General features: G+C 35.7%; 1 protein-coding gene and 1 long non-coding RNA gene across 2 annotated transcripts; both read left to right on the forward strand.

Annotated features, from left to right (window-relative positions):
* The first annotated feature begins 7736 nt into the window (after positions 1–7736).
* Positions 7737–8657, forward strand: LOC115927553. The gene is made up of 2 exons (XR_004065731.1): positions 7737–7963; positions 8595–8657. It is a non-coding gene; the product is annotated as an uncharacterized LOC115927553 (long non-coding RNA).
* An 863-nt stretch (positions 8658–9520) lies between these two features.
* Positions 9521–11749, forward strand: LOC105442320. The gene has a single exon (XM_030992607.1). It carries the CDS (start codon positions 9546–9548, stop codon positions 11208–11210), a length of 1665 nt encoding a protein of 554 aa, XP_030848467.1. The 5' UTR covers positions 9521–9545; the 3' UTR covers positions 11211–11749.
* The last annotated feature ends 1804 nt before the right edge of the window (positions 11750–13553 follow it).

A 13553-nucleotide genomic window follows, 5' to 3' on the forward strand; every position in this document is an offset into this window, starting at 1 on the left:
ATGCAATTGTCATGTCAAAGGAGTGAATCAGAAACAGAATGATACCTTTGATTTGAAAATTGAATTTAAAGTTGATAATACATGTAATTGTTGATTGTCAACTTGAAATTCGATTGGTTAATTTACAAGACCATATTTCTAGCTTCTTGCAAAAATTAATTGTGAAATTGGTTAAATGTTTCAAAATTGAATTGAGCAAGTACATTGAAAAGTTGGAGGGTAATAATGCAACGATTTTTCCCGATGCTGTAAAGCATCATTTAACCTCTTCCAATCCTAATATGTCATGTTAGCGAACTCCTCATGTAGTAACAACACATCTGTTTCACATGCTGAGGATGAGATGGTCATTATTTCAGTCGATCTATACATGAAATACAGCATAAAAGGATGAACAGAGGTAAAGGACACGGTGCATAATTATGACTTAGTCCCGAACATGGGGATTTCCCCTTCGGCCCATACCAACCATGATGTAATGGTTCAAAAAGTCTCGCCAAGAGATGACGCTCTGCTATGTTATCGAATAGACTAGTTGACTAATGTATGCATATAAATAGTAAGTTGGAGATGGCGCGCTTCACTCTTGAACGCTCGGACATAGTAGCTCACTAGTAGACGATATCCCAATGCTTGTAACGTAGTAGTGCAGGGCTTCATTTTGGTTTAATTCGTAATTGATAATCAGTCTATATGACCTTTAGTGCGGCAAATATGGATTGTGATATCAGGCCCTTTACCACACACAAGTAGGTATATTGAAATTACACAAGTAAAGTATTCATAGACACTTCTACTCATACAAGGTGACCCACGACGTACACCCCTAACAACACCGTCTACGCAACAGCGCACGCTGCAGGGAAATGAAATGTATTATAATTATGTATCCTTTGAGGGTAGTCATACTATCAAGCTTTGCTTACTTTGTCAACCCTCATGTTTGATGTTTTCGATTAGTTACAGCAAACCTTACTTTATTCTACATATATTCTGTTGTCATGTGTAAATTTGCAACATTTGTTTGTTATATACTTGTAAAAATGCAAGAGAAAAAAAATCTAACATGAATAAATAAATCAAATCAAATCTAATCAAATCAACCGAAAGGTACCGCCAAAGATCATCGACCATGTTTCGTAAGACTACTGATTAATACATGAAATTGTACTCATCTAAACAGTCATACTTAAGGAGCTATGCCTTTTGCTAAAGACTGAAACATGTGATAAAGCTGAACATTATAACTGAAATAGTATTATTATTGAAGAAATTGTATATTTCTATTGTGAAATTAACCAAACAATTGGCTGTAGAGGTATTTATGAATACATATTTTTAGTCACTCTTTGTGTATAGAGGACTTTCCTGTCTCCTTCCTCTCTAACCACAGTCCTATAATTCCGTTTCCCCTCCTCAACTGAGATACACCCCACATAACAAAAGCATGGACATCGGTGTTGAGAGTTTCCTATCTATTAGTTCACGTGAAGGAGGGGAGCATTTTATTATTGTTTTTTTTTTGGTGGGGGGGGGGGGAATCTAAATTTATTTTTTGGCTTGATATTAAAAGAGGTGGTGAACGGATCCAACCTCCAAAACTTCTAAGGGTCATAACAGGCTCCATTAACATTGCGTGATGTGGGAATCTATTTGTAATATTGTAGCATTATGACCCCCTCAATAAGAAATGAAAACAATGGAAGGGAAAATAGTAATTATCCGTTGAGCTATAATGGGCTATAATTCAATCCGCTCTGTCCTAACTCTCCCCCTCTCTCTCTCTATATATATATATATATATCACCCTCTCTCTCTCTCTCTTCAATGGCATAATATAGTGCCTATACGTACACACATACATTATTTGTTGGGAATACATATGAGCCTCATATGACTTTGTATCAGATTGTTATTTTAGTATGATGCAAGCACAAATATATCAAAGAACGCAGAGATCTAATATACATCTCGCACAATTATTCGCATTAGCAAATCGTCTACACTTGATTCAATGTGCATTGCTCTGTAAACAGTTTCAGAGGCACAGACAAAACCGTTCCCGTGTAGTAGTTATGATACATATCCCAGGTCGGAATTCCAGTTGAAACCAGTAGGCAACTGGTACCAGTTAAAACCAGTAAGTCAACTTGTACCAGTTGAAACCAGTAGATTCAACTGGTTTTTAATATGGAAATTGAAACAACGCTAACTGAGACCAGTTGATTTACCTTTTGAATTACCAGTTGAATTACCAGTTAATTTACCATTTGATTTACCAGTTCAATTACCAGTTGATTTACCAGTTGATTTACCAGTTGAATTTCCAGTTGAATTACCAGTTGATTTTTCAGATGATTATCTAGTAACCAATCAACTGATGATCAATAATCATTATTAGCATCTGGCCACCAACTTGACCACATATACTAACTCTTGCAATTACCCCATCACAATGATCATTTGAAGTAGATTACAGATGTGTATTGTGTGAATTGACATATATTGTTCGTGCATACATATATACAAATTTATACACTTTATTTCTGGTAAGTAATTACATATAAATCAATATATCTCATTTTACATCTTAAATCAGATGAAAAACATGATCAGACATGTGTAATATATTTGTCAATAATTAACTAAGAAAATGTAAATCACAAAATATATGTGCATTGTCACATTTGCTTGAAAGATCATGATTATTATATTTTCTGTGAAAACATGCAAATCATGAATATTCATAAGATAAATTGAACTGGTTTTTCAACTGGTAAATCAACTGGTATTCGTACTGGTTTTCAACTTGTAAATCAACTGGTAATTATCTACTGGTTTTCAACTGGTAAATCAACTGGTAATCTTACTGGTTTTCAACTGGTAAATCAACTGGTAATCATCTACTGGTTTTCAACTGGTACTCATCTACTGGTTTTCAACTGGTACTCATCTACTGGTTTTCAACTGGAATCAACTGGTAATCATCTACTGGTTTTCAACTGGTAAATCAACTGGTAATCATACTGGTTTTCAAATGGTAAATCAACTGGTAATCATCTACTGGTTTCAACTGGTAAATCAACTGGTAATATCAACTGGTCTCAGATGTCAACTGGTATTTCTACTGGTTTCCAAATTGTATCAACTGGTATCAACTGGTATCAACTGGTACCAGTTAAGACCAGTTGAGACCAGTTGAGACCAGTTCAAACCAGTAGATACCAGTTGGAAATCCTTACTGGTTTCAACTGGTATCAACTGGAATTTCGACCTGGGATCTGATTTTGTATTTGTCTTCCTTTCTATTTGTGCACTCATATTTTCGAAATGGGTGGTAGCATGCTTCCTTTGAAATGTGAAGGTGGGAATCCCGTTCATATATATCTTTCCTTTGCGTGCTTACACTAAAAGTGAACAATGGCAAATTCTGGTCTGAATGGTTTATCAGATCGAGTAGATGAAAAGAATATCATTACCTTTGACCTCTAAATCATAAAGCATGGCATGATTTTACACTCTGTCTGTATGTTGTAATACTCGGGTAAGATGGAAAGGTATGACGTAGTATGGGTATAGTTAGCAAGGCATGGTGTATCGGTAGTGGTTAGGGGATATGGGTATAGTTAGAAAGGCATGGTGTATCGGTAGTGGTTATGTTTGATACGCTTGTGACAGAGATCAAGATTTATTCTTTACTAAGATTTGTGCAGTCACGAGGCACCCTATACTTGTTTTTTTCGAATTCGCATGTTGCTCAAAGATTTGCACTTACCAAAACAAATAAAATATAAAAAAATGAAGAAGGAAAGAAAGATAGAAAGAAGAGAAAAGACAATATATAATTAATATTATTCTTTGTCTCTTAAACTATCTGCACTGTCCATCCTGTTCCTTCTCTTCGTTTTCCAAATGTAAGTTTCTTCATCATTTATTTACAGTTTTATTTCGGCAGGGTTGCCTCTTCAGTTATAATATAAACAACGCAGATAAAGAGAAGGAGGATGGGATTGGGTGTGTATGTGTCTGTGTCTGTGCGTGAGAGAGGGAGAGAGAGGAGAGAGAGAGGGAGAGAGAAAGAGAGAGAGAGAGAGAGAGAGAGAGAGAGAGAGAGAGATAAGGAGATAGAGAGAGAGAGAGATAAAACTTGTTTACCTGTACAGGATATATATATATATATATATATATATATATATATATATATATATATTAATTCCTTAACCGGTAATGTCTCCGGAAAGTACAACAACAGTTATGCATAAGCTGCTTTAAAACATTCGAGTGATGGGACTAACCTCTGATCGGAATTTAAATGATTCCATTGTTTCGACTCGAAGTACTGACAAGTTCGTTTAAAACTCTCATTAATAATAATAACCCGTTTCTTGAAGGGAGGCAGTGGCTTATTTTGTATCATCATAATGTCTTTAAGATACAAGCTTTTCCAATTGAAATGTGTGTTCTCTTGCCCGCCAACAACTCGTATAAGTATTTGTTTTGGTACAGACTGCCATGCATTCATTTTGCTCCTGAATATTCTCTCTTTAGACAACGTTAATATTAAAATTGGCGATGCAACACTGTTCATGCTGATAAACCTGTATTTCAGTATTTTTATCATAATGATATAGGCTATAAAGAGAATGGATTGAGAGATCTAACATGAGTGTCGTATAATTACATCATAAATATCACTTCATGTTCTATTGTTGGCTTGACTGCACACTAACCACCGAACTGAAAAACACCTAAAAACACAGCACTTTGACCTTAGAACCAGTGACGTAAACGTTTATATGATTGGTTTTCTTTTGAAATATTGTTTGATTTGTGCACCGATCCATGGTATTGCAGAGCAGAAAAATATCCCATATTTCACAATACGCACTGCATCTTTCTTGTCAGTTGCATACAATCAAACTGTACACGGCAATACTATATCGTTAGCTGATAGTAGCGCAGTCTTCATCACAACGGGATAATCCTAAAAAACTACTCGTCAGTACTGATCTTACATGAATTATGATACTTGTAATCATTATGACACACAATTAAGAAGTTAGATAAGTAATGGTTGTCTTATTTCTAGGCCTAGTTGTGACGACTTCAGATACGCGCCATAGTTTGACTGCAATGATTAGCGTGTATTATTCGCCTAGCATTTATTTCATTTTACCTAACCGTTACTGTATACATCGTGATGAACTGACGAGCAATCGGAATGGCAGAATAAGGAAAAGGTAAGAAGGAATTGCTTAATTGATGTTCTATCAAGGCCTCATGTCTATATGAACAAATTTCGGGCATCTGCTCACGCGGTCTCGCTCCGCGGTCTACAACACGTGAAATCGTCTTTGAAAATGCGCTAAGTGTGCAAAGAAATGCTCCTACAAGGAAAAGAAACTATGATTACACACCATCTAGGGTGGAAATCACATATTCAAATACTGTTCTTTCCACTGATACCAATTTCGAACGCATTTGAATACTGGAAAATAGGGCCTTTTCGTCTTCAAAAATGGACAACAATCATTCAATTTGTGATTTCTCTATGGAGGTCACAGGAAAATTCGCCTTTTTCACTGGGGTTGTGTATACTTCAAGGAGATAATGCTCGTAACTACTATTTGTTATTGGGCGGTCTCGGACTCCAAAACATAGGGTATATAATCCCCTGCCGTCTGATGTAACACATAATTTGATTGGTTGTCGAGAAATTAGGGCCAATTTCTATCCAATAAAAAGAAGCTTTCATAAATTTACGCATCGACCTACGTAATTTATGCATTGTGCGTAAGCGAAGTTTTTACACAGCGGACAATGAGGCTTACACACCGTGCTCGCAGCCGTGCGTATTTCGACCACCAAATATGACTCAGCTCCGCGGCGATGGAAAAGACACATTTTATGTTGATTTCAGCAATTTACTGATGGGAATTTAGATACTATGGACGATCTTTTACAAAAAAGGTGTGTAGGGATTAGATTATATCTCTCACGAGACACTGAATTCTTTAGTTTTCCTGAAATTTAGCAAATTAATTGCACTCTGAACTCGCTTTATGAGCAGATCTAAATATTCATGGTCGATCTGCTAGTGAAGGAATCGCGTATTCATATTGCAGGGTGATCCCGCCCATCTTAGACGGGGGGATGACAATGGACTCATGCATTGTGATGTGCATCTGCATCTACTAGACTAACATATATAATTTCCTGATTTGTTTTCTTCTTTTCGGGAGAAGAAGAGGGAAGAGAGAGAGACAAGAGAGGGAGAGAGAGTTGACAAGTCATGCTCGCACAGCGGAGTTGACATTCACACTCTCACCAGTTTTCTACGATAAACCCCGATTTCATAAAAATCGAAGAGTCTGGCACTTGGTGTTACGCTCTAGTGCACTCGAACGTTCGTCGTCTGTGTGGGAGGTACACAAAATGCCTCATTGATCTTTTGGCCGAATGTGGGTCAAATTTGCGGCGGCGGTGGCGGCGGATAGAGGCCGAGCGACTATTAAAGAAGAGACTACTCGCGGAAACCCGAGTGAACGTCAGAGCGAGTGGCCCAGCCAAGTAGCCTTTAGTAATCTGGTTTTGGATTTCTTATGTTAACCCTCGTTTTCGACCGGAATTCTCTACCGAAATGGTAGCGTCCAATCACCGAACGTATCATCGCGTGACGTCTGCATATATTTTCCATCACGTTCACAGTAAACTCTACGTAGTACAAATACCTATAACATCGAACGAAACGAGTTGGACTGGTTCATTTTATATACAGGGCTAATTCTACTTATCTCACTAACAATTGGTAGCTCAAGTCATCAAATGCTTCATATTCTAGTGTAATTCTGCATGATAAATAGATTTGGATGTGATATTTTGTATTAATCATTTATATTTTCATCTCATAAGCAAAACTAGTTTACGTCTTTTATCTTCTTACATGTTTTGATAATGAAAGAATCGCGAGCGAAATAAACTGGAAGATGGCCATTCTGATAGGTCAATAATTCCAGAGTCACGAATAATTCATGCGGAGCAGTAAAGCCATAGTCCAAAAGGCCTTGCGGCTAAAGCCACTCGGGTCTCTAGACTCATCTCAGCCGCTGACTGGGGTGGAAAATAGCCAGAGTCACGAGGCCTTGACAAAAGACTAACCTAAAAGGTAACAATGAGACATTCTGGTCTGTAAAGATTATCAGATTGAGTAGATGAAGTGAATATCATCACCTTTGACCTCCCTATCATAAAGCATGACATGATTTTACACTCTGTCAGTAAACAAGTTGTAATACTCGGTAAGCTGTGAAGGTATATGACGTAGTGGTTAGGGGGTATGTTGTGGTACTGATAAGTTTGAGTATCATGGCAGATAAGAAGTTATAAGTTTAAAGTATTTATTAGTATTCGCATTCACATTGAAAATTATAATTGTTTTTCGATTTGCACGGAAAAGAAAAAGAAAGAAAGAATGAAAGAACGACAATGTTTGATAGGAATTTAATACTTACTTGTACATGTTATTTCTTGATAATTGGTAACATAGAATACATTCCATCTGATATTCCAGACCAGTGGTCAGAACCTTGTTATTTTTTACTAAAATGTGAAAATTTACTTGTTGAATGATATTCCACATATTAATTTGCATACTTTGGCTTGATGTAATATCATGCATGTATATATTGTGAAGTACGTACTGTACAACTTTTGATCTCTGTGGAGTTATCGGTTAATAACTGGCAAAGAAATACCTAGGCCTATAGAGGGTAAATTAGTTTCAGTTTTTCAACTGATTTAAAGGAGCCATGTAGATGACGTTGACTTGCTCAGAAATTTGTCGCCCTCTAGTGGCAGCTGATTTTTGGTTCGATGGAGCAAGCTGAGTTTGTTTGTTACCGAATGTTTTGATTTGTCAAAAATCGTATTCTGAGGGATATTCAGTTCACAAAAGGGCACAGAGGTCAGTATATTTATATATATGATGTTTGCTTGAAATTAAGTACTGTTATGTAAAGGATTATGAAGATTAATTTGGATATAAAGCCAAGTCTGGCTGTATGTAGCGATACGTTAATGTACACGTATAATGTGCGACAGTGTAGGAATTTACGTAGAACGGTAAAACCATTTATGAAATATGGGATAAAGTAAAGAGTAATGACTGATATATATATATGACTTATGACTGTATGAGACAGGTTTCATTTATCAGAGTTATTAAAGTACTTGTATTAGGGTAATTTAGGACAAAGATAAATGAAGTTTACAAGGAGGGGTCTGGAAGGATCTACACTTTCTACTTACATAGAAAGGCATAGGTGGGGCAATGAAAAGTCATTATTCTTTCGTTATTGGAGTTGATTCAATTTAGTATTAGGCTGTCAAGTTACAAGGAGCCATAGAAGCCTTATGAATTGTATGACATAATGATTATAACGATTGGCAAGGGTTTATAGCCAATTATTTGCGTAGATGATTCTGTGATCGATCGAAACTGTAATCGATATAAATGCTCATTTCCTTATTTGGTAACGTATTGACAGATTTGCATATTTACTTATTATGCTTGCAATTTTGTCTTTGTCATACAGTTTTCACGGAGTTACATGGATGGATACGGAGACGTAAAATAAAGATTGACAACTCCCGTAAAAGCTTGTGTCTGACTGAATTTATTGGGTTTTCGTGATCGACAACAGTTACAAAGTTATTGAGGGCTGCAATCTACAAGCATAGCTCGCCAGCAGTCCCCTCCATGACCAACCTGCTGTATATGCTTGTTGTACACTGTGGACCAATTACAACTACAATTTCATTGTTAAAGGGATAGTTGAGTTCTGTTTGCAGACCGCAAGTTCCTTCAAAGTGCATGGTTATTTCTCTTATTTTTATCTATGACATTTCTAATGTCCTTTTAGACCCTAAAATTACTATGAAGTTAATTTCAGACCTTTAATGGTTTGAAATTTAGCCAATACGATCATACCAATTTAGCTCCGCTTTCAAAAAAATACGGTGACCGTTAATTAATTATTTGATTAAAAATAACAATACATGGGCCGGCTAGTTGTGCGTTATATAACCAACAAGAAAATGCCAACAAAAAAGCCAACATCGGCATTGGTTTAAATATGACTTAAAAGGCGCTATTTCAGTGTTTTCAAATTATCTAATATTTGTGGTGGTAAACAAAAACAAAACAAGTATTAAAAATCGTTATATTTTTGGATAATTCAGCCGTTTCTGAATCGATTTTGATCAAACAAAGATGATTATGTCATTTAAATTGTATGTTCTTTCAAATTTGACACTCAGTTTTTCATTATCTCACGCGCCCTCTGCAACAGAACTCAACTATCCATTTAAGTTTCACTGTTTAAATATGTAAAATACAATTCCATGTATTTCATTTCATTATGTTGGAAATGGAAATAAGCGAAATTAAATGAAATGAATTAATATTCGCCCGATTCAGTATTTATTTAAGTTAATTTCTTTTATTGTTCACGATGCAGGTTACTAGCCACCGTTTGCTTCTCATCATGGCGTCCAATTTCCCAGGAGAGAGAGATGAAAAGGTCAAGCTCCAAACTAAAAAAGGTCATGACATGACATGGTCATGTGACAAACACGGGGAGCCAGTCAAATATTACTGCAAAGAGCACAACATCCCCGTTTGTTATCCATGCGCTACAAAATATCATAAGCCGTGTGAGCTAGACGACATCGAGAATGTCATCTTGGAGAAGAAGGGGAAACTGGATGACAAGCAGCAAGAGATAGAGGAAATGAAGAAACAACTGAAAGCGCTTGACTCTAAACTACAGTCCACTGCAACCTCTGCAAGTAATCATTTTCAATCAGTCAACAATGAACTTAAGACGGCATTCGAAGACAAATTAAAGATTGTGAAAGACAAAGAGAAACGATCGATTCGTTCGATCGAAGAGGAGGCGCATAAAGAAATACAAACAAATAACGAAAAGAGGGAAAGACGGATCAAATCATGTCACGAAGAAGCAGAACAACAACAACTAACCATCACAAAACGCCAAGCAAAAGTCGAATCCGAGACAAAGGCAATCAGCGAGGTGGTTGCTAAACAGATAAAAGATCTCACAAGTAAGAATCAGCATGCAATCAGCAATATAGATCATGTTGAAGGCAAGATCAAACAAATACAAAAAGATGACAAAACATTGGTGAATGAAGCTCCTCAAGTACTTGCATCCCTGGATGACAATTTAAGTTCAAATGTTCATCAATATGTTAGCGACTGTCTTGACAGAATACAACGTGAAGTTCAGAAAGTGAAGTTTGTTGAGGGTGAAGTAGGTGGTGAACACTACAGGAGAATTGATGGCTATATCGGTAAATGGGAGCTTGTCAAGTCAATCCACATCCCATCGATCGTGTATTACCCTTTGATGCGTGGTTTGATCAGTGATGATGAGATATGTATGTTTGACGTAAAGAACAAAGTCACGTATGTTGCAAATATCAGCACTGAACACACACAGAAAGTCATTGAAGGAGATGGTAACGTGTGCATTACATCATGCACCATCATGGACAGCAACATAATAGTATGTGGTAAGGGGAATCGAGGCTGCACGGGTGACAGCTTGGATGGATGCATCACTCTCTATGACAGACAATGGAAGGTGATTAGAGACATCACCATACCGAGGAATATAAGCTCTGATAATACTTCTGTGTACGTTGATGTTGACAGGGATGGGATGATCCTCGCTGCTCAGAAAATCCAGTCTAATATCTACGTCATCAACCCTGATGATGGTAGGATAGTAAACACTATTACGCTGCAGGGCAAGGTTTTGTGGGGTAAGATGCAAGCCTTGTCATCAGGTGATATAGTTATTAGGACAAATAAATATGAATTCACTGTCATCTTGCGATCAGGAGAAGAGAAGGTTGCCATATATTGTGATGAGTGGTGCGCGTCATGTTGTCAAGTTGACAAACTGACAGACACACTCTACATCACATACTGGGATGGTGAGCGTTCTATCTACGCAGTTGATCAGGTGTCATGTGATGGTATCATCCAGGCAAGGAGGATCGTGAAACATGAGAGATCAGACCGATGCTCCTTCATTAACCCATGCATCGTTACTCCTTTTGGTAACCTTGTAGCTTGTGGCGGAGACCAGCTTTTTGTGTACAAGAAGAGATTCATTATGTAATTCATCAGAAGAAATTAATTGAATTCCCCATACTGCAGGTGTATTTGACCTGAACGGAATATAGGCTAATCCGATTGTTCATATAAATCAGTTGAAGTTAAGGAATATGTATTTTTCACGATGGAATTTGTTTTCAGTTATTGCATTTGCTATCGGATTATTTCTACTTTATATTAATTTGAAATTTCGGTGCTTTAGAAGTTGCTATCAATATTCTTACCTGGAATAAAACAATAAAATATCACCTTTAATTAATTACAATATATTAATTTCTTAATATGATAATGGAAATTATAATCAGACTAGTTCATAAATTTCTGTAATAAATGACCAACGCGTTTTCAATAGTATTTCTGGGCTATGATAAAGACCGGATGAACCAAAATATCTGATTTTTGCTGGTAATCCCTATTTTCGATTGATTTAGAGTCAATTAAATTGTTTTTTTAAGTTTTCACATGGACCAACATTTCAATGGATAATGGGATTGTATTTAAGCATTGATTGTGAAATGAAAACTCAATCTTAAAGAAGAAAAACAAAACAATGTAGTCATTTCCTTCCGGAGCTACAAAATATTTAAGATCGAAACGAAGACATCATATTAATTAATATTGATATATATATTATTAATTTTTAAACATCACCTACATGGATCCTTGTCATTTGAGTGGGGGATTGTTGGTCACATGATATTCAATAGATGTTCTATTGCACGGGCGTGCATTTTTGGTTATATGCAGACTGCGTACCTCTCTGCCGTGCGCGTATCCTTGCGTGTATCTGACGCGAAGGCAATCTGAATGTAATCGAGAAGGCTTGACTCCAACTTTAATTTATCTTTAATATAAGGAGTAAAGCATAAATTGTCGATTAACGTTCTATTAGATCTTCTTCGATGCTGTATAAAACAAATAATGAATGTTTTTCATTCGTTCAATAGTACGAATATTGTCATTATTTGTGTAATAATTAATACTTTATAATTGTAATTACTATTATTGTAAATGCAAGTAAAATGATGATACTTTGTATTAAAAATGTCAAACAAATTATATAGATTCACAGGCGATTCAGTAAACCTTATAATCGTGTGCATCTATATCAAATCGCACATAAGAATACAATTGTTATATTAAAGTTTTTGTATACTGCTGTCAACATCTATCATAACTATGTCAAACTCAAAACACCTCATGCCCTTTATAAATCTCATCAGTTATGAAGCCTTCTTCAGTTTGTACTTGTATAACTTGTATATATGTATACAAGTAAACTTGTCTTTTTATGTCATCACCCACAATGTTGGCACTGTTCCTGTTAAAGTATTTTTGAGCAAAAACATGTTTGATGTGAGGAATAGTTGTTCGCAATAACTTTTGTCCTCATTTCTCCGTATGGAATGCCTTATCAGATTTATACACAAACTATCATTTCTGTAAATTATTCTTTATAATGTAAAACCTTATTATGTTCGTTGTCATGTTATTATGATTGTCCATGTTTTAAACATAATTTCAGCATTATGTTGCAATGCATGATTTCGTTAAATAAATAACATTTAAATAGAAAAAGAGAATCAGATTCCGTGGGATATGAAACAATGATACTACGACATTCTGAACAGTAAGCTTGTATAAAAGTGTGTTCACTTAGTTCTAGGTTTCATTCCTAGGCCACATTCAGAATGAAATTAAAATGAAAAAAAAACAAAAAAACATTGGGCTTAAAATACAGTTCGCAAACAGTTGCTATTCATGTTGATGATAAAAAGGAGACTGCATACATAACATGTTTTTACTGATATGCCTTTATATATAACTATTTTTCTTTACTCTGTCAGAAAAAAAGAAGTTTGTAATTATCTAAATATTATTGTGTTTATTTTGTCAAAAACATAACCCTGTCAAACATGTAAAGAAGAGTAGTTTTGTAGCAATGTTTATTTTGTTCATTTTCATTCTGTTATCTGAAGAGTAGTTTTACGAAAATGTATATTTTGTTCATTTTCATTCTGGTATTTGAAGAGTAGTTTTATAGACATGTTTAATTTGTTCATTTTCATTCTGTTATACACAATACATTTTCAAAAAAATTATGTAAGCCTGGCTTTTTATTTCATCAGCACAATCAATTAAATTCAAGAATAAAATAAGAACACATATCAGTATTTGTCACTCTTTCAGTATGAAATTCAGAAAAGTATTGTCACAAAAAGAAAGAGAAAATTAGCATTGAATAAAGTTGGAATAGATTTAAAAGATATAAGCAGGAGAAAGGGGAAATTTGAATAGAGAGAGAGAGGGGGGGGGTGGGAGACCCCCAAATGAAACAAGATTTCGT

Source organism: Strongylocentrotus purpuratus, unplaced genomic scaffold, assembly GCF_000002235.5.
Source record: "Strongylocentrotus purpuratus isolate Spur 01 unplaced genomic scaffold, Spur_5.0 spur5_scaffold_20, whole genome shotgun sequence".
In the NCBI taxonomy this organism is placed as follows: Eukaryota; Metazoa; Echinodermata; class Echinoidea; order Camarodonta; family Strongylocentrotidae; genus Strongylocentrotus; species Strongylocentrotus purpuratus.